The sequence below is a fragment of the Cololabis saira genome, chromosome 20 (assembly GCF_033807715.1).
Source record: "Cololabis saira isolate AMF1-May2022 chromosome 20, fColSai1.1, whole genome shotgun sequence".
Lineage (NCBI taxonomy): Eukaryota > Metazoa > Chordata > Actinopteri > Beloniformes > Belonidae > Cololabis > Cololabis saira.
The window spans coordinates 28,178,165-28,198,098 of NC_084606.1; the positions used below are offsets into that span (position 1 = coordinate 28,178,165).

Below are 19,934 nucleotides of genomic sequence, written 5' to 3' on the forward strand. Positions count from 1 at the left end.
CCTTTTTTGTGAGTTTTGTCTGTATTTGTGTTTTGTGCGTAATCTTCCCCTGAAGAGACCGTGGAGGTCTGCTCTGCAGCCAGACCGATTCTGGTCTTTTATTCTGAAAGGTCTGCATGCATTCTTTATTTGTACAGCAAAAGTGGTTCAGAATAAATGAACCAGTTGGATCAGTTGGAGGATAACTTGTCTCACGAATGCTGAATGCAGTACAAAAAAAAATAAAAAAATAGAGTGCCAGTTTTTACTTGAGAAAATATGATTATGTTGATTCAGAAAATCAACAGAGCAATTTTAGGCTTTTCTGTGAAACAACTGCTGGTTTTACTGATGTCAAAAAAATTCGGTAGTGTCAGAAAACATGTGTAAACTCTTGTGAAAAGCTATAATTTCCAGATTATGGGTACAATATGGTCTATATTTCGAAGCACAGGGGATTAACCTGATGCTGGCATGCCCATGAATAAACCATGGCGGTTCACATTTGCACTGATCGGGATGCAGGTCCCACGCTCCCTGTTTCCTCCAGCCCACCGTGGCAGGCCAGTTCAACTGACTCCACCAGCTGTACGTGGTTAATTTATGCCTATCCCTCCCTTTCATACCCTATTTAAAACATCACAGTTGCTGTGATGGGTGGAAGAAGGGGACGTGGGGTGATGGAGCCGGAGTAGACCTGATGGAGTTAGCCAGAGCATTCACCAGGAAGCTGCTGAAACATGGGCTAATGGGAAAAGCTTGGTGCTGAGCACATATGAGCGCAGCCTCAGGAAGCAGTAAATGTCAGTGCTGATTCTTAATTACGTGCCATATCCCTGCTCTGCGCAGCGGGCTACATGTGGAGTTTCAGGGACATGTTCAAGTGGGATCACATCACGGTTACCGACTTATTCGCTAAGTCACTGTAAAGGGCTCAGAAAATGATCGTGAAGTATTATACCACAAGTGTTTTCAACAAAATAAATTGCCCTCTTTGCCAATATTTAACATCCTTCTTATTAAGAAATACTGCAATAACCATTCACTGATTTACCATCCCGATGCTTTTACATGTTCTTCTAGTCCAGGGCTCGGCAACCCAAAATGTTGAAAGAACCGTATTGGACCAAAAACACAAAAAACAAATATGTCTGGAGCCGCAAAAAATGAAAAGTCTTGTATCAGCCTTAGAATAAAGACAACACATGCTGCATGTTTCTATATTAGTTAGAACTGGTATGGGGGAAGATATTTTTTTTCATTATGCACTTCGAGAAAAAAGTCGAAATGTTGAGAAAAAAGTCGAAATGTCGAGATTAATGTTGAAGTACAATTTCGAGAAAAAAGTCGAAATGTTGAGAAAAAAGTTGAAATGTCGAGGAAATAGTCAAATTTTTGTTGAAAAAAGTCGAAATGTTGAGAAAAATGTCAAGAAAAAAGTCAAAATTTTGAGAAAAAAGTCGAAATGTCGAGATTAAAAAGGAAAGGAAAAGGAAGAAAGAAAATAGAAGAAAAAAAGAGAAAAAAAGGAGAAAAAAAAGCCGCGGGTTGCCGACCCCTGATCTAGTCCCAACTGAATATGTCATATATACCTGAAAATCCATGATCCCCAGGGGTTGAAGCTACTTTGGTGTCCACCTCCCTTCTGTTAAACATAAATCCTAGTATTTCTGTTTTTTTCTTTGTTTGTTGTTTTTTTTTAACAAACTATTTGGATTTTCACACATTTCTACTCCCCATTAAGGCCCTTTGTTAAGTTTCGGATAACCTTGCTCTTTATGTAGCACCATCATCAGGCCAGAATGTCACTTAATCCAAAACCTCAGTTTATGGTCTGCAAAATTACTGAGCTGTACCTAATTGACGTTATTGTATTCCCATGCAAGTCCGTGTTGTGTATTCTTTGGCCAGCGTCTCAAGCTGATGTTGAAACCATTGTAAGTCATCCAGCATAACCTCACAAGTTCTTCCAGACCAATGCAAGCTGACAAGGCCATATTATGTGCTTGAGAAACAACAAATCATTTGGTTTTCATCTATGTTGTAAAAAATGTTCTGGGAGAAAGATCCAGGTAGAGCAAACGTCTTCTTCCGCAGAGGTCTGGGAAGTTTGGGGCAGATTTGGAGGACTTTATGTCTGAAAGCCACGTTGGTGATGGTTTTCCCCCCCGAGGAGATTAGTTGTCCCACATCCATACTTAAACTATGATATGGGCTCCTCAGGAGGAGGGCTTTGGACATCTGTCATCTTCAGATTATCACCAGCTACTGAAACCAGATAGTCCAATCAATCTCGAGACTAAACATTTCGACAGTCCGCCTCTCGTAAGTAATCACGATGAAGGAATAATAAAAAAGAGAAGTTGGCATCATGGGGATGTGGAGGAAATGAGAGCTAAAAGTAAGATCAATATGATACCAATCATCAAATACCTTGAACTATAAAGATAATATTTAGGTCCCACTAGGTTTAAACTAGTTGCAGCTGATTTTTCAGGGAATTACACTTTTATTTTAATCCTTTCTGAGGAGGGGGAGATATGGCCCAGTGTGGTCGGCTTTCAGCTGCAAGTCGTAAAATCTTTGTCCTGGTAAAACATTTTATACCCTGGCCCAGCAAGCTTTTTAAACAATAGTTTTGGTATAAATCATGCCTGGAGCAAATGTATGTCATCGAGGAGGTTGGAGGTGACTATTTACCCCGACTCAGTCATTTAAAAGTTTCTCTGTGGGAGCTGAAGACTTGGGTTCTCAAGTGTAGTTTAATGGTAACTTCAGCTTCATTTGTCTCTTTTTCTGTGAACTCTGGGACTATTAACTCAGGTCACCACCTCATAATATGGCAGTGTTTTAATTTGAGCCTTTTATTCAGCCAGAGGAGTTGAGGAAAGGATCAGTTAAACCTCTGCTGCTTGTAAAGCCAACTTGGAAAAACCCAGCAACATTTAGCATGAGACAGCTTCTTTAGAGTTATTGTCTCCTACGGTGAGTCACGATACAAGCTGCCATGTTTTGCATTCAGGGGGATATTCATTAGGTGAAAAATGTGAAAACGGAGAGCATATTTGACTTTCTGTTCACCTAATGCAGATCAAGACCTCACTTTGGCTCATTTTGACTTGTTCTGATGTTTTACATGATTTATTCTAAAAACAGGCATCCATAATGCACATGCACAGTTTAATGTTACAAAATGCACCGGCTTCAATAATTTTGTCAGATATTAATGCACACAAGCCCACATTCAATCTGACAATGTCTTATTTATATTTATGAAATCAAAATGTCACAAAAATTGTACAAAAAAGTCTTGATTTGAGTTATCAATAACCTTCATTGTAACAAACCTCACTCATGAATATGTTTTCCACTCGTAACATATAAGTCGTCCCGGGTTGATTTTTTTTTTTTTAAACTGAGTTTTTCCCCACCTATGAGCCAGAAATCTCCTCAGTAGTCTTTACTTACAGTGGACCATTCTTTCCATGAATATTCTGAAGCTTACAGAGGTCCTTGTTGATACAATTCAAAGGCTGATTTATAGATTCTTTTTCTTTTTTAAAAGTAGCAAATATGTTTTTTATCCTGATAGTTACCGCAATGTTGGTCTTCAGAGTTTTGATAATGAGTTTGAGTCTAGTTCAGTTCACTTGTTTTTTTTAAGTTTTATTCTTGGATAGTGCTCTTTTGTTTGTTGCACTTCTGCTTTGTATTTAGTTTGATTGAAAACATAAAAAACAATTTGCTAGTTGTGTAACTTGCTTTGTTCTCCCCCTCTGAAATTGTCAACATCCATGTCTTGTCATCCCATGAGTGTTTGTCAATGCCTATAAATTGTCTTGTCTCTTATTCCTCCCCTTACTAGTCCACAAGTCCTACTTCTTGTGTTGCATCATTCATTTTTCCTTGTGTAGTTAATATTGGGTTTTGGAAAGCTTGTGGTAGCAGCCTGTGGTTATAACTTAAGGACTGCATTTTGCCCACATTTCTGACTAGATTTTTTCAATTACCGGTAAATAATCAGAAACACCAGAACCTACTCCTTGTGATCCATTGGTTTCCTCCTGCAGTCAAGAAAAAAAACAACAACCAAAAAATAAATAAATCAAAGAAAAAAAGGAATGTTCAGTTTTTCAATTGATGAAAGTATACATATTAGGTTACTTTAGTTCATTTGCTTATTTAAATAAAGCCCTGATAGACTGATTCTCTGATTTTCTGTTGTTCATTTGAGGTTGTAATTGGTTAATTTGTTAAGGACCATATTTTATTTATTTTTTATTGTCTCCTGCTCCTTTAAAGGAGCTTGAGGCCGGATTGAGGCAGGATTTATGAAAAAAATTCGCATACGTTTTAATTTTTCTAGCAATAATGTCAGATGAAGCGTTCCAAACCCAAAAGAATGAGCCCTCTAGTATATCTCTCCGTTACCTTGAACAGGCTGTGTGCTGCAAAATGTGCTGCAATTCGGTCCCGAATTTCCCGCGCTGGGCTGCGGATGTGACGTCAAATGACGCTGCATGTGCGTTCTCCCCGTTCTCCCGTGCCGGCTTCGCTGTTGGCTGCAGTACCCCCAACGGCCGTCGTGGTGAAGGGTGGCGCTAGAGAGTCTCATTTCTTAAAAGGAGCCTCAAGCTCCTTTAAACCTTTCAGTTAGAAAAATAAAAAATGGCTTGTTTTTCACATGACTTTCAGATATTGTTATTTTGCATAGTTCCATACTGTCAGTCATTATTTAGGATGTCCTTTAGGGTGATAAGATAAGTCTACAGTATATGAGCAAAGATACCACGGTCCTATCATGTAATAAAGCAGAACCATCAGTCACTTCCGCCAGTCTCCTCCCTGCTTCCCCTATGCAACCCAATGAATAAGCTTTCCTCGGTGGGGAAAAAACACCCCTGACTATATTGTTTTTTTTCTCCTCTCACTTCATCATCATTGCAGATTATTGTTTTAAGATGTTAGAAGACACCTCCAACAATGTTGTGGTAGAAAACCAGCTCCGGCCCAGTGTCAATCAAGGCCGTTAATTTCCTCCCAGGGTGTTTGGTTTTAAACGCGGGCCACATTACTGGTGCCACGGTTTATTTTCAGTAGTCCCACATTTGCAAATATTAGGAAGGATTTCCTTTTAAAGTAAATATCAGAAGGTTATGGATTAGGGCCACGTGGGGGTACGACCTCTATGAAAAGGTGTGTGTCCACATTCTCCCCTGCCGGCGCGGCTAAAAACACCAGTGCTAAGTGGGAGTCAAAGGAGTCAACTTTTCTATGCATGTAATGCGCTCCCTCTATCAAATCTAACAAGCCGGGCCCTGTGGAGTCAGCGGTGAGTTAGGAGGCTTCGCCGTGCAGACGTGCCGAGTAAAAAAGTGTGTTTAAGCGCCCGAGACATCCGCTGTGATTACGCCCGGTGACTACTCGCTCTGCACTGCAGCACATTCCTCACAGCCTCAATTGATAGCAATTATGTGGTTTTTGATTTGGTGTTTGATTGGGAGCCTTGATTTGAAGGGCACAGAGTTTTTATTGTCCTTGGAAACGCCAGGCTCGAATGCCTGGCGAGAGCCCGCTACCTTGTGTGTCGCATCAACGCGCACCAGTGGGTTGGCGCTGAAAGTAACTGCTCTGTTTTTTTTTTTATGTTCTGTTTCACGTTTAGTTTTTCGTGTCGTTGGGTTGCAAAAGAAGGAACTGGAAAGCCGCTCAGTGTACAGTATATTGTGCCAAAAGCTGTCCATCTTAACGGGTTGCTTTGTAAAACCAGAAGGATTTGTCCCTCCAGGGGACACCTGGCTTGTTCCCCCTCCTCAGAGTAAATGTTAACTCTGGTTTGAACTGCCAGATGTTATGAAAAGCCCCACTGAAGTAGACCTTAAACTCATAAAGGAATAAAAAAAGTCACCAAGACTGAAAAGTCTATCGTGATGCCTTCACTGACCAAACCATGTCATCTGATTTACGTGGGGCTCTTGTACATGAAAAAGGGGGGGGGGGGGGGGGGGTGGTGGTGCCAAATGCATGTCTCCTTTTCCTTTCACGCATGGAGACATCAACAGATTTGTAAAAAAAAACACAGCGGCGTGGCTGTTTTGGAAATTCTTGTAGATTAAAAGCACCCTAGTCGGAAAAGAAGTGAGAAACACGAGCATGGGAGGAGCCGGGATAAAAAAAGAAGATGAATGATTAAAAAAACAGAAATATTGAATTATCAGGCAAAGAAACGGAAAGAAGAAAGTTAGCCCATATATGTTGCACTTTTTGACACACAAACGCACACAGAAATGTGTGAAGTTGTGAAGTGTCCGCCGCCCCGGCTCCTTATTTGTGTTAGCGCGGTTGAGTATTTATTGATTGGCCCGTGTGCCAGGCCTGAGGACGTACGGCTTGGATCCCTGCCGGTTGCTCCCTTCAACTCCCATGCATGGTTCACACTAGAATACACACACACACGAACACACACACACACTCCCGGCCCCCCCTCCCTCCCTCCTTCCTTCCAGTTGCACACGTTACTCCTGTGGAAGAAGGTCCAACAGTCAGAGAGGAGAGAGCAGGCGGACAGGCAGGACACACGCTGGCCCAGGGAGGAGAGAGAGACCAGCACCGGGTTCACACTCAGACCTGGAGACACCCCGACGATCATGGACAAGCTGTTTCCCTCTTGCAAGCTGCTGGTGACAGCTCTTCTTATTCTGGTACTGTAGAGATTTTGAGTTTTCCATTTCATCCTGGATTCCTTCAGGGATGCTTTTATGTCATATCTTAATTTACAGCTTAGAATATGGAGACAGCATCAGCTGGAAAGCAGTGTACTGTTATGTTTTAGGAGTATGGATGCAGGAAACCATGTGCTGTCAAACTCCTAGAACCTCTTTATATGTTGCTGGGGCTGTTAAAGGAGGGTGAAATGTCTCCTGGAAAGCCCCCATGTGCCTCTACTGCTGCTGTTGTAGATCCGAGTCACCAAAATAGAAATGTCATGCACGTGCAGGCCTGTGAGCTGCTTTGTCTGAGATCTGAGAGCTCCCCCGTTACATTACAGCCACCGCTTTGCAGCATGACAGCGAAGCGTGGAGTCCAACGACAAGGGATTCAGCAGATGTGCAAATATCGTATGCCTTTCCTATGAAAACGGGCCATCAAGTGTATATTGACACAGTCTGCAGGAGAAGGCACAAGAGTCGGGTTTCTTTTTACCCATTGAGGAGTTTTCCATCTTCGCGGAAAATGCAGTTAGTGTCGGCCGCTGACAGGTGTCTTAAATCGAGTCTGTCCATCACAGTCCTGCGTAGTGTGGAGATAAGTGATTTAGTGTCGTATGCTTCTGCCTTTTCTTTCCACCAAATGTGAAAATATAACCACCCTCATGGGGCAGAGCATAAATATGTTGTGTAAATGGTGCTTTGAAAGAGTTTAAAGTAGCGCCGCCGGTCACGTGTGGGGTGTATCCTGATACCGAAGGCTGCGCGCTCCTGCTCCAGCAAGCCCAGCCAGTGCAAATAAAAACCTGGAGGGATCAGAGCGGCCAGCAGAGGTGCGACATGTGGCAATGGAGGGCTTGGAAATCCAATCCCCTTCAATTACCAGGTCCAAATCCCAAGTGGCAGAGCCTCATCTTCCTCCTCCTTCTTTGGGAGCAATAACAGCAGTGTCAGCCAGGCAAGCTCTTCATCTCCCCCGTCCATTGTTCATAGGGTTGCCACCTTTCAGAAATAGAAATAAGGGACGCCCTGATTTCAGCAGCGCAGGAGCCAAAAAAAAGCCCCTAAACTTCTAAACTGAATAAAAATGTGGTTATTCTATATGAAAAAACAAAATGCTTTGATTTAAAGTTTAAAGTGCTTTAATAGCCATACTAGCAACTGAAATATCCTCCTATGCTACGTATGTCCACATCAGCCCAGATGTAATATAGCCTACAGGTGAAGAATATGGTGTAAAAGTTAATTTATTTCAATAATTCAACTAGAATATGGTGTAAAAGTTAATTTATTTCAATAATTCAACTAGAATATGGTGTAAAAGTTAATTTATTTCAATAATTCAACTAGAATATGGTGTAAAAGTTAATTTATTTCAATAATTCAACTAGAATATGGTGTAAAAGTTAATTTATTTCAATAATTCAACCAGAATATGGTGTAAAAGTTAATTTATTTCAATAATTCAACTAGAATATGGTGTAAAAGTTAATTTATTTCAATAATTCAACTAGAATATGGTGTAAAGGTTAATTTATTTCAATAATTCAACTAGAATATGGTGTAAAAGGTTAATTTATTTCAATAATTCAACCAGAATATGGTGTAAAAGTAAATTTATTTCAATAATTCAACCAGAATATGGTGTAAAAGTTACTTATTTCAATAATTCAACTAGAATTTGGTGTAAAGGTTAATTTATTTCAATAATTCAACTAGAATATGGTGTAAAAGTTAATGACAATACGGTACAAATCGCGTCCCGTATTAGTTCAATAAGGGACGCAACATTTTTTTCTCAAATAAAGGACAATTCCGTATTTTACGGGACGGGTGGCAACCCTAATTGTTCATCTAGTCTCCCTCCTCTTTCCTTTCCGGCCTCGTCTTCTTGGCCGTGCCACAATCAGCTGTCAGTCGAAAAACCAAGTGCTAAATTCACTGATTGCTCATCAAAGGGGACCTCAGTTGGCACTGGAGCGGGCCGCCCCCAGAGCACAGCGGTTTATTTACCGTCATCCAAACACTGGAATAGTTGGCCTGTGCAGAAAGTAGCACGGTTGCCGACATCTTTGGCTGCACGCTCCACTGCCTCTGTTTAGGTCTTTGCCTTTTTTTTTTTTTTTGTGCCTCTGCTGTTCCTCAGACGTCATCGTTACTGACAGTCATTTGTATCTGTCCCCAAGCACTTTTAATTACCCTCTCCGCTCGGGTACGGCACGGGTGTTTTTGCTGCCACGAACCAAAGAAAATACTCACAGCACTACTGTTGCCTCGTGTCCACTTTCCTCTGCGAGATCCATTCGTCTCTGTCAGCGGAGCACAGTGGCATGCTGTTGGAGAAAAGAGCTTTTCCTCCAAAGCTGCTCACCTCAAATGAAAGTCTGATTTGTCAGCTCAGTGAGTACAAATCAACTTAGGAGTAGGTGTTGAGCACAAAGCTCTCCTTGCCCCTTTCTTGTCAAATCTGGAGGTTTTTGTAATTTTTAAGTCATTCTCAAACTCTCAAAAACTCTGCTGGATGTGTTTGTGCTATGTATGTGTGACACTCGCTCAGTGGGATGCTGTCCAAAGTACACAATGGCAGCATCCGAGCCATCTTGAAGTATTTCTTCATGGTTCGCCGCTACAAAGACAAAATAAAAAGCAAAAAACAACAACGTTGAGTGAAATGGTTTTTCCCGTAGTCATCTTTTCCTTTCAATGGGCCCTAACTTTCACTTGAAAGGCAGATTATTTTATTGAATGTGTTCACACCTCGGGTCCAGTGAGCCACATTCCTGCTGCCGCAGGAGGTGGACCGCTTCTCCCACTGTTGCTTCCAAAGCCTTTTTCCTTTTTCTCAGTGTTATTTTCCAGCTTTTCAGGTATGAAAGCAGTTTTCTTTTTCCTTTACCTCCGTCTCACTGAGCTAATCTGTCTTTGTTCTGCGTAGCAAATGCCAAGCTATTTTCCTTCTCGGTTAATCTGAGCCCGGGATTCGGAAAGCAGAGCGCTTTTGACTCCACTTTTAAGGGAAAAGTGAAGTAGCAGAGGAGAGAACTGTACTGTGGCTTAGATTCACTGATAGATGATCCAAATGATCTTTGAAATACACATCCTTCTAAGGTTAGTTAGTCAAGTGAGGAGATAGAGGAGATGGAGAGGATCTTCGGTTTCTGGCCGCCGCTCTTCATCTGAGACACACGCGGCCCTCTAATAATATTGATTTTGGGAGCTGCAGTAATATTCCTAACCTCGGTGCCAAAACAGCTCAACGTGGTTATCAGAAAAAGGCACACGAGTGTGGCCTGAATTTTAAAATGAAGGACGAACTTTTCATTGTGTAAAACAGGGATATTCAATTGGCGGCCCGCGGGCCACATGCGGCCCGCCAGGAGCTTTTATGTGGCCCCTGGTCATTTTTCAAAAAAGGGGGTGTTTGTTGAATTTTTTTTTTTTTTTTTTTTAATAATATTTTTATAACTTGCTACTATGGACTAAAATGGTTGTGCTCAATGCTTAATATAATATTCAAATAAGGAAATCTCGGTGGAAAGTGGTGCTTTATCATTATGGCGTGTTTTATTAAAAGTAGGTCAATATCAATATCATTAAGTTTGCACAATGCATGGTTTCAAAATGAACTTGCATTCAAAATAATATTTCTTTATCTGAATATTATATTTAACATTCACAATTACTAAATCTGGAGACAATTGATACATAATTCATATGTAAACAAGATATATTCAAATGTATAATACAAATGTATTATATATATAAGTCATCGTCTTTGAGTGCAAAATACATTTTGAAAACCCCCACATTTTCAAATTGTGCGGCCCTCTCCATACAGTCCTTTTGCAGATGTGGCCCCCGGCCGAATCTAGTTGAATACCCCTGGTGTAAAAGATGATGAAGTCCCAGAAGTCAAGAGATCCTGATTGCGTCCTCCTGCTGCCTCCTTCAGTCTGTCACATGCGCTCATGTTTCGCTCTCAAACAGCTAACCTAATTTGGCGCATGTGCTCGGTTTTTGTTTGCGTGAGTGAAAAAGTAGAAAAAGAAAGTCTTCTGAAACAGGGACCTTGCTCGAGGATGTCTGAGACGCCTCACTAAATGAGTGTGAATGGTTTTGTTTTTCTTCTGGTGTGCAGAGCTCCCGGACGGCCCGGTCAGAGGAGGACAGGGACACGCTGTGGGACGCCTGGGGCTCGTGGAGTGAATGCTCTCGTACCTGCGGCGGTGGAGCCTCCTACTCCCTCAGACGATGCCTCAGCTCCAAGTAAGACCTCTCATGCGGTTCCCCGTTCCCCTTAATGGTCCTTTCTGTGTTTTTCTGTTTAAATCTTTTGAAAACTTCAGGAGTAAAACAGGAGTAACATTTATAGTATCTGATTTTGAGTCTCCCATCTGGCAAAAAGCGTTAAAGATTCAAATAACAGGAAGAGGATACATTTAAAAAGTTTAAATGCAGGCAACGGTCCTACCAGTGTGAGGAAATCCCAGCTATCAAATCTCTCCAGAGACTCCAAAATTACTTAAAAGCCATTTGAATAACTCTTTGAAGGGATGAAGGTGAGCCTCAGTAAAACAGGGACCCTCCTCGGTTGGGTTCCTGGCGTTCATCATCTAGGTTTATGTCTAAGTAGAAACTGAGGCTTGAACTTAGACTTAGGGCCAGTCTCAATCCCCCCCCTAGCCCTACTTTTCAGCCCTACCCCTAAATTTTGCGCGTTCCCGTGAGGGTAGTGGTGTCCCAGTTCCTCTTTGCATGTAGGGGTAGTGTGCATATCGAGGGCTGGGGTGTATCAATCTAGCCCTTAAAAGCTAGGGATTTCAGATGCTGATTCGCCGACTGAGGGCCAGAAAAATTTCCCAGAATGCTTTACGTCATTTGCAGACTGAATCAAACAAAAAAACATGGCGGACATTTGTCATTTTAAGTGAATAAAATCAATATTTTGGATTAGTTTCTGCATAAAAATGCGTTTTGATTACATTTCTAGTGAGAAATATATATTTTACTTTCATAATATTCACTCAGTGAATGTACATAATCACTCGCTTGCTCGTTGTTGCGTTGTATCTTCAGATCTCGCCAGAATAAAGGCTGATTTATGGTTCCGCGTTACACCAACGCAGAGCCTACGGCGTACCCTACGCCGTACCCTACGCCGTACCCTACGCCGTACCCTACGCCATAGCCTCTGCGTCGATTTAACGCGGAACCATAAATCGCCGGCGGCTCTTCTCATCCCCGAAAACATTGGAGCAAATTTCTTAACAGGCGTTATTTGGATAAACTGAGCCCAGGTTGGGGATCTTAACGGTTACTTTTACGCCTGAAAAAATATTAAAACTTAATAAAGTGGCATATTAACAGCGCTACAGCTGAAATTAAAACAGCTTTTAACTCTCGGCTTCCTGATATGGTGTGACGTGTGTGCAAACGTAACTACGCAGTCGCTTACGTACCCGAACGTAACCCACGCAGTGACGTAGCAAGTGGTGTCCCAATCCCTAGGGAAGATTACAAAGCCCGACCGCTTGTGGCTTCATTTTTGGGGCTAGTGGTAGTGAGTGAGGGCTAGTGGTAGAAAGTAGGGTGAACATTGGGATTGGCCCTTGGTCATTTTGGATTTTCATTGGAAAAGAAATTTCCATGCAATGGCAATGTGGCACAGCAGTGAGTATGTCATATTTACAGTTTAGATACATAAATAAAATGAGAAATAAGTATATTTACATAGTGCAGATACAAAAAATGGGATATGATAACATATAGTCCGTATGTAATGTATGTTTCCCAGCAGTACGGCAGATGGATCTTGAGTGAGTGAGGTAGTCCTGTGTAGGTATGGGGGGGGCATGGTTAGGGAGGGAGTGTTCAGTAGTCTCACGGCCCTTTCACCCTCACCTGCTTGGCTACACTTCAAGTCGGGTTCATGGCCGGGTGTGCCGGGCAAAGTGATGGTCGTGACGGGCAGGACAGAGAAAAGCACGAGGCAACAGGACTGAAAGGGTATGTTTTCCATTGAAATGTTGTCACATTTATAAGCTGAGGGAAATAGCAGCAGGGTGACTTCACCGCATTCCTGCATTTTACTGTTCCCAGAATATATCACTCACTTGCTGAAGGTAGCCAGTGAGCTCCGCTGCTAAAGTCGCCACTTCTTCACAGCTGGGGAGCCCCGAGAGGAGCCACCGGTGACAGGACGGACCAGTGAAGATCATAAAAACAATGAAACTGCGTGATAACAAACTGACGAAGCGGCGCAGATCACAGCTGAGGTCATAACCGAGATACCATATGGCGCTTGTACTTTCGGACTACGAATCCATCCACACTTGCATTAGAGAACAAGCCTGTGAAACGTAAGACTGTCAAAACCTCATGCTCAAAGTGCCAGACCCCCTCTGCGCTGCACTGTAAACACTGAGGTCAATGGCTTTTTCAGTAGCCCATTTCATGATATCAGCAGCAGCAGCGGCAGCCACTTCTCCCCCCGCCCGCCGGCCAGATACTTTTGGTCAGGCAAGCCTCTGAACACTACTGGCTGTAAAAGCAATCGATGTATTAGGAGGTGTTTGGGGTTTGAGCTCCATCTGGGATGTGAGCAGCGTGTGCAGGAGCTAAAGCGGCATCCTCATCAAGGTTCTGGCGGCTCGGTTTACAAATGCATGTGTTCTTTGGCAGTCGCTGTAACGTATTGGGCTTCCCGGGGACCCTCCGTCCCACCTCACGCCAATGCATGCGTGAGAACGCAGCAGCGGTAGCCTGGCCTCGGGTGGCAGATCAAACAGCATCGCTTTAAAAAAAAAAAAAAAAAGATTAAAAAAATGCAGCACAAGGACGCTTGTGTGCACATTTCCCTGCAGAGGAGGACTGGAAATGAGCCAGCAACACCCTCCAAACCAATACCACTCCCACTCTGGCATTTCTTTTTCTTTTTTTACAACACACACACACATGCATGCAAGGAACTTATTACCACTGCAGAATTACGTGAGTTAGTTAAGCCTCGCAGAAGGACACAGATCACCTGGCCCTCATTAGCCTCATCCACACAGCGCTCTTTACTTGATCACAGAGTCCAGCAGCAAGGCTGCTTTCAACCCAGTGTGGACGTATGGATTGGGTGTCGTAGCAAAAAAACGTTACTGCTTGAATGTGCATAAGACTCAAGGATGGCGAATACTTCAGATATTAGTCGTTTTTCGAGAGTTTATCATGGCTCAGTTTGATTTTTGACATTGTTTACAGGAAAGTCTCGAGGAAGTCAAGATCCTCGCTGACTCTCTTCCACTAATGGGAAATAAAGATGAGCAGGGGGAAAGTTAAGTGCTTAAGTGTTGCAGAAAGGATCTTTTTCTTTATTTATAGAGCCTCTGATAGGCAGAAATTACAGATAGTGACATTAAAAGGCTCTGACAGTTTGGGTTTAAAGTCTTTTTTTTTTTTTTTTTAACTGCTCAGTCATTAAAAGGGAATTTTCCCGAAGGCATGCAGTCCAGTTAACGCGAGCCTGGCACCAGGACGGGGTCTCCGAGTAGTAAAGGAGACCACCCTCTGAGTGATTGATGCAGAAAAAGAAAAAAAAAGAAGAAATTGGGGGAAAAATCCTCCTTTTTAACATTAAAGATTGCTATTTAATTAAGATTATGTAAAATTGGAATAGCTGCTGATATTTGAGTTCCCACCACTTACAGGGATGTCTGCTTTGAGTCAGGGCTGGCAGAAGAGGGTAGAGCTTCACAGAAACATCTGGATCCATCTTAAGAGATGTGAAAAAAAGTAAAATCAGTGATTGTTTTATTGAGTATGCTCTTCTGGTCTCTGCTGGACCTTTTCCTAGCGTCAAAGCTTTTCCCCTGGTCTGACCCCTGGCACTTCTCTTAAACTCAGCTCGAGCAAAGCTCACGTCGAAGCCGCGTTTCAGGCATCACCTCATCGGCCGCATTCCCACGTGCTTCCTCACCTCAGGAGGAATATCAATAATGCGGCAAACGCAGTTCACGCTGCAGTTTGCCTCCAGCTCTTGCAAGAAAAAGTTGGAAGGAAGCATGTGAACGAGTTTTTATGATTTGCTCTTTAAACACTTTAAAAGCGTTATTTACTGCTTAATCAATCGAGCACCTGTTAAACGAAGGCTACGAGACCTGAGAATTGAACTCACGACAGTTTAAATCAGCGTTGAATCTTTGAAACGCAGGGAAAAGTATAATATGCGAGCTTTAAATTGAAGCCGAAAGTAGACGCTTTGATTACGTCTTGATTGCTTTTCAAATCCATTTTTGGTGACGTTTAAAGGAAAAGTAGTCCAAACACTCGTGAACCTGCCCGTTTATGACTATTACTAATTTTATATGTTCAGATGAGGTTTTTGCATGCGCCGGAGTTGTTTTATCGTGTTTTTCTGGCAGTCGCCGGTCGAGGTCATAGTCTGTGAGTTATGCGTTCTGCTCCAGATACGGTGATAAGTCAGCCAAGTTGTTTTTCCTAACTTATGATGACACCGTGATGGATCTAGAAGCTCTGGCTCCACTGCTGCTGAACCTCAACTCTGGCGCTTCCAAAAGGCAGAAGGAAATGAAAAAGGAAATTCATTTTATTCCCTTTGCCGCGTTTTATGTCTAGTTTATATATCACTGGTCCCAGTGTGAGTTTCCACGCTGATCTTTGCTACCTGTCTTCTCAGCCCTCCGTCTTTGAAAGTCTCTTGTTTGGGTTCGGGCCCCATGACCCGATGTTTGGCTTGGCACAGCGGCCCGTCTGGATTCGTCACAGGCTCTAATGTTCTTGCCATGCCACACGGTCCACATCCACTCCCTCCCCGCACTCTCTGCAGTAACGCTGTAAAAATCCTTCAGGCTTCACTCTTGTAGGAGTCCAAGCTCCGCCGCGTCGCCTCAAATCATGATTCCAGATTAGCTAAGGACTGATGACACTGAAATTCCTCTCAAGCCCTCAAACTAAAAGGAATATCACTCGATCAGTTTCCACTGCGGTCTCCGATGATTGGCCTATCAAAGCCACCATCAGTGGTTTATCACCGCTCCACAGAAAAGCGACAAAAGAAGAATCCTGCCTTTCAATAAGTGGCGAGCACCCGTAATTTGGTTTTTAGACAAGTGCAAAAAAAAAACAAATGTCTAAAACTCTGTCCATCTGAATGTGTCAGACTTGGACCTTCCTCTCCAAAACCACCTCCTCCGATGATCAGCACGCAGGGGTCCACACCTCTGCTTGTAGTCGAATCAAAACATTAATACAAGCGACCCGTACGGCCTCTACTGCAGATGTTGAGCCCACCTGAGGGTTGAGCTTGAAGGATAAACCTGCGAGCTCAACCCCAGGGGTAAAGGTCACCAGGCGCTTCCCAGTGAGCCCCCCCAGTAGGAATGGGCGATATTTTACCGTTTTACCGTTTACCGTCAAAAAAATTGTCCACGGTAAGAATTTGTCATCTCGAGGTAAAAACGATAAATTCCCGTTGATGACTGAAGGAAGGAAGAAATGAGCCAGAATGAAAGAAAGAAAGAAAGAAAGAAAGAAAGAAAGAAAGAAAGAAAGAAAGAAATGAGCCAGAAAGAAAGAAAAAGGAAAGAAAGAAATGAGCCAGAAAGAAAGAAAGAAAGAAAGGAAGAAAGAAATAGAAATGAGCCAGAAAGAAAGAAAGAAAGAAAGAAAGAAAGAAAGAGAAATGAGTCAGAAAGAAAGAAAGAAAGAAAGAAAGAAAGAAAGAGATAGAAATGAGCCAGAAAGAAAGGAAGAAAGAAATAGAAATGAGCCAGAAAGAAAGAAAGAAAGAAAGAAAGAAAGAAAGAAAGAGAAATGAGTCAGAAAGAAAGAAAGAAAGAAAGAGAGAAAGAGATAGAAATGAGCCAGAAAGGAAGAAAGAAAGAAAGAAAGAAAGAAAGAAAGAAAGAGAAATGAGTCAGAAAGAAAGAAAGAAAGAAAGAAAAAGGAAAGAAAGAAATGAGCCAGAAAGAAAGAAAGAAAGAAAGAAAGAGATAGAAATGAGCCAGAAGGAAAGAAAGAAAGAAAGAAAGAAAGAAAGAAAGAAAGAAATGAGCCAGAAAGAAAGAAAGAAAGAAAGAAAGAAAGAAAGAGATAGAAATGAGCCAGAAAGAAAGAAAGAAAGAAAGAAAGAAAGAGATAGAAATGAGCCAGAAAGAAAGAAAGAAAGAAAGAAAGAAAGAAAGAAAGAAATGAGCCAGAAAGAAAGAAAGAAAGAAAGAAAGAAAGAAAGAAAGAAAGAAAGAAAGAAAGAAGGATAAATTCCCGTTGATACGTTTTTGTGTAACAAACATGGCGGAACGGGGATCTTTTATCAATTCAATTTAATTGGTATAGTTTAGTAGCATTTAGTATCTTTTAGAGCAGTGTTTTGGGGGCTCCAAAGACTGAATGTGGTGATAGATTTATAGTTACAAAGATGGAGTTGAATTGGTATTTTTTTATCGTCATTTTTATCATTATCGGGATAAATGCCAGAAATTATCGTGATACATTTTTTAGTCCATACCGCCCATCCCTACCCCCCAGCTCTGGCTCCAGGGTGTTGCCTGGGTGCTCTCTGTTGTTTCCTGCCCACATGAATCTTCTGAATAACTCCTAGTCCTCAGCTTAGTCGGGCCCGGGACCAGTTTTCCTGGGAAGACCTGCAGCTCCTGAGATCATTTAGCAGCGTAGAGCCCCTCCACCATGATGAGGTGGCTATTCTAGCAGCTTTTATCCCCTTCAGCCTTTATATTCATCAGGTTTTCAACTTGACTCAGTACATCTGGCCTACCTACATCATTAACTTCTTTGCAGTTTTATGCTGCAAACTTTTATCCTTTTGCATCTTTCACAAACTGCTTTTTGCTCTGATGGAAGACGACACATCTGCTCTGCTGTTTTGTCACCTTTCCCAAACATTTTTTGAAAGCTGCCTCCGTGATGGAAATCCAAAAAGCTGCATGACCCTGATTTAAAAAAAAAAAAAGTTAATAATTTTCAACATATCAGATGTTGAAAAGTAGGTAAAAAGACAGGAAACACAAACCCTTTCATCTTCAGAGAGTCAGATTGTGTGAATTACACTGTTGGAGCTTTGCAAGCGCACCGCAGACACGTGATTGTGGCTTAGCTGCATTACCACCGCTGAGCCGCACACTGTTTATTAACGAGGAAATGTGTCGAGGATCCAGCAGCGGGATGGAATTCCAGCTCCCTCAGGCGAAGATGCGTCTCGGTTTGTTTTATCCCTCTCTCCTCAGTCCACCCACATGTTCGTTTTTGTCCTCTGCAGGACCTGCGAGGGGCAGAATATCAAATATCGCACATGCAGTAATGTGGTAAGTTCAGCAAACTCTTCTTTATGTAACGGATTGCAGTCGGGCTTTCAAGTGGTTTTTACTGAGGGGGGAAAAAAAAAACGAGGAGAAAAAACATTTGATTGAGGATTGGAACACTGAAATTATGACCAGGCTTTATTCTCCAGGGGTGCAGTTTAGTGATCTGTGATCATTTTGTGAGGAGGGGAAACTGAGAAGTTATTTGGAAGCATTAAACATCTTTTGCTTTGGTTTAATCTGGTATTTACACGCAACTGTCATAGTGTTTACCGGCAAGACGAGATTCATTAACATTCCTGTCTCCGAGTGGAAATTTTACGGTATTTTGAGCCATCTCGTTCCGGCTGTTACCCGCAGGACTGTCCTCCAGACGCCGGCGATTTCCGGGCCCAGCAGTGCTCCGCTCACGCAGACGTCAGACACCAGGGCCAGTTCCACGAGTGGCTGCCCCTGTACAACGATCCCGAGAACCCCTGCTCGCTCAAGTGCAAGGCCAAGGGCTCGGGCCTGGTGGTGGAGCTGGCGCCCAAAGTGCTGGACGGGACGCGCTGCTACACCGAGTCCCTGGACATGTGCATCAGCGGAGTCTGCCAGGTGCTGCGTCACTTCTGCTCACGGGTTTTAGTCTACAACAGTAAAGCGCACACGTGAATGAAGTGGTCGGTGATGTAAAAACTCAAGCTAGTAGTTAAAGGACGTCATCTGGACGGTGTATGATCCACGTCTTTTGAACACTTGGATCTAAAGCCCGCTCTTGAACCCAGTTAAAACAGCTCGGGCTTTAATCAGAAACCAGAAGGTTTCTGGCGCTGAATATCTTCTTCTTTTCACACAGATTCTTGAGCAGCTATCGAATAAAGCTTAAGTAGTAAAACGAGAACAATGAGGACATCTGCAAAGTGTTCTAAGCGTTGATGCAGCTTGACAGTTTACATGCTAACAAGTAAGGAAATGTAAAACATCTCACATCTGAAGACTTTGGGACTTCCTTCTTGCCATTCTGTGTTTTTATTAAAGTCAAGTTTGAATTGAATACAAAACAACTTTTCAAAAGTGGAATCGGCAAAACTCAGTTCCCAAAAGTACTGAAGCAAAATGCTCATTTTGTGAATTCAGTTCAGTTCAGTTCAGTTTTTATTCTGTAGAACCAAGTTGCAACAAGGGTTTAATTCAATCCGATTGTTCTACAATTATAACACCAGATCTGGCTGAGGAGACCAACAGTTTGCCCCAAAGCTTTATACTCCACCTATCAGGGGTGAAAATACGGGAATGAGATGCCAAAAAACACAAAGAGATTACACAAGACTTTATTTTCGGAGACTTGGAGACTCAAAACAGACGAGTCAAAGGAAAGGAAAGGAAAAGTTTCTGTTCTTGTTATTTTGCTTCTATTTAAGATAGAAGGAACAGGAGAACAACCTGACACATCAATCTTCATACTAACACGATCTTACAGACATTTACATGTATTACAATAGTGAATACATTACACACATAGTTTCACATTTAGCAGTTAAAAGTTTAGGCGGTAAAGTTAAGCACAGGATGTCCACTTTTCTCCCAAGCCCAAACCGGGAGCAGGTTCCCGAAGAGACGGCGCCTGACAAACGAAAACTCGACCTCCCGTTCTACTTTTGCAAACTCAAGCAACCATGAGTAAGCCTGCGTCTGTGTCTGAGAGCGACAGGCTCTGTTGGTGTAATAAGGAGCAATGAGGTCTTTGAAATCAATGAAGCGTGGCCCTTAAAGGCGTAATACTGTATGTGAGCAAAAGAATTTTAAATCCTATCCCGGATTTCACAGTGAAGACATTTCAAAATGAGAGAAATACGATCTCTGAAGTCAGATTTCTTTCTGCAAGCATTTTTGTATCAGCTTTTCAGAGGCATGTTGGGACATCCTACAGGACAGCTACTTG

General features: G+C 42.4%; 1 protein-coding gene across 2 annotated transcripts in view; it reads left to right on the forward strand.

Moving 5' to 3' along the window:
- The window catches only part of adamtsl3 (ADAMTS-like 3), a 142,402-nt gene that overhangs the window by 85,965 nt on the left and 36,503 nt on the right, over positions 1–19,934 (forward strand). Inside the window, exons 1-4 of one of the 2 annotated variants that reach the window (XM_061709868.1) lie at positions 6,541–6,680; positions 10,825–10,952; positions 17,968–18,013; positions 18,371–18,607. In XM_061709868.1, coding sequence (XP_061565852.1) covers positions 6,627–6,680; positions 10,825–10,952; positions 17,968–18,013; positions 18,371–18,607 — 465 coding nt within the window. In that variant the 5' untranslated portion in view covers positions 6,541–6,626. Of the gene's footprint in view, positions 1–6,540; positions 6,681–10,824; positions 10,953–17,967; positions 18,014–18,370; positions 18,608–19,934 lie in introns of those variants that run through there. The other variant, XM_061709867.1, reaches the window with a different exon arrangement.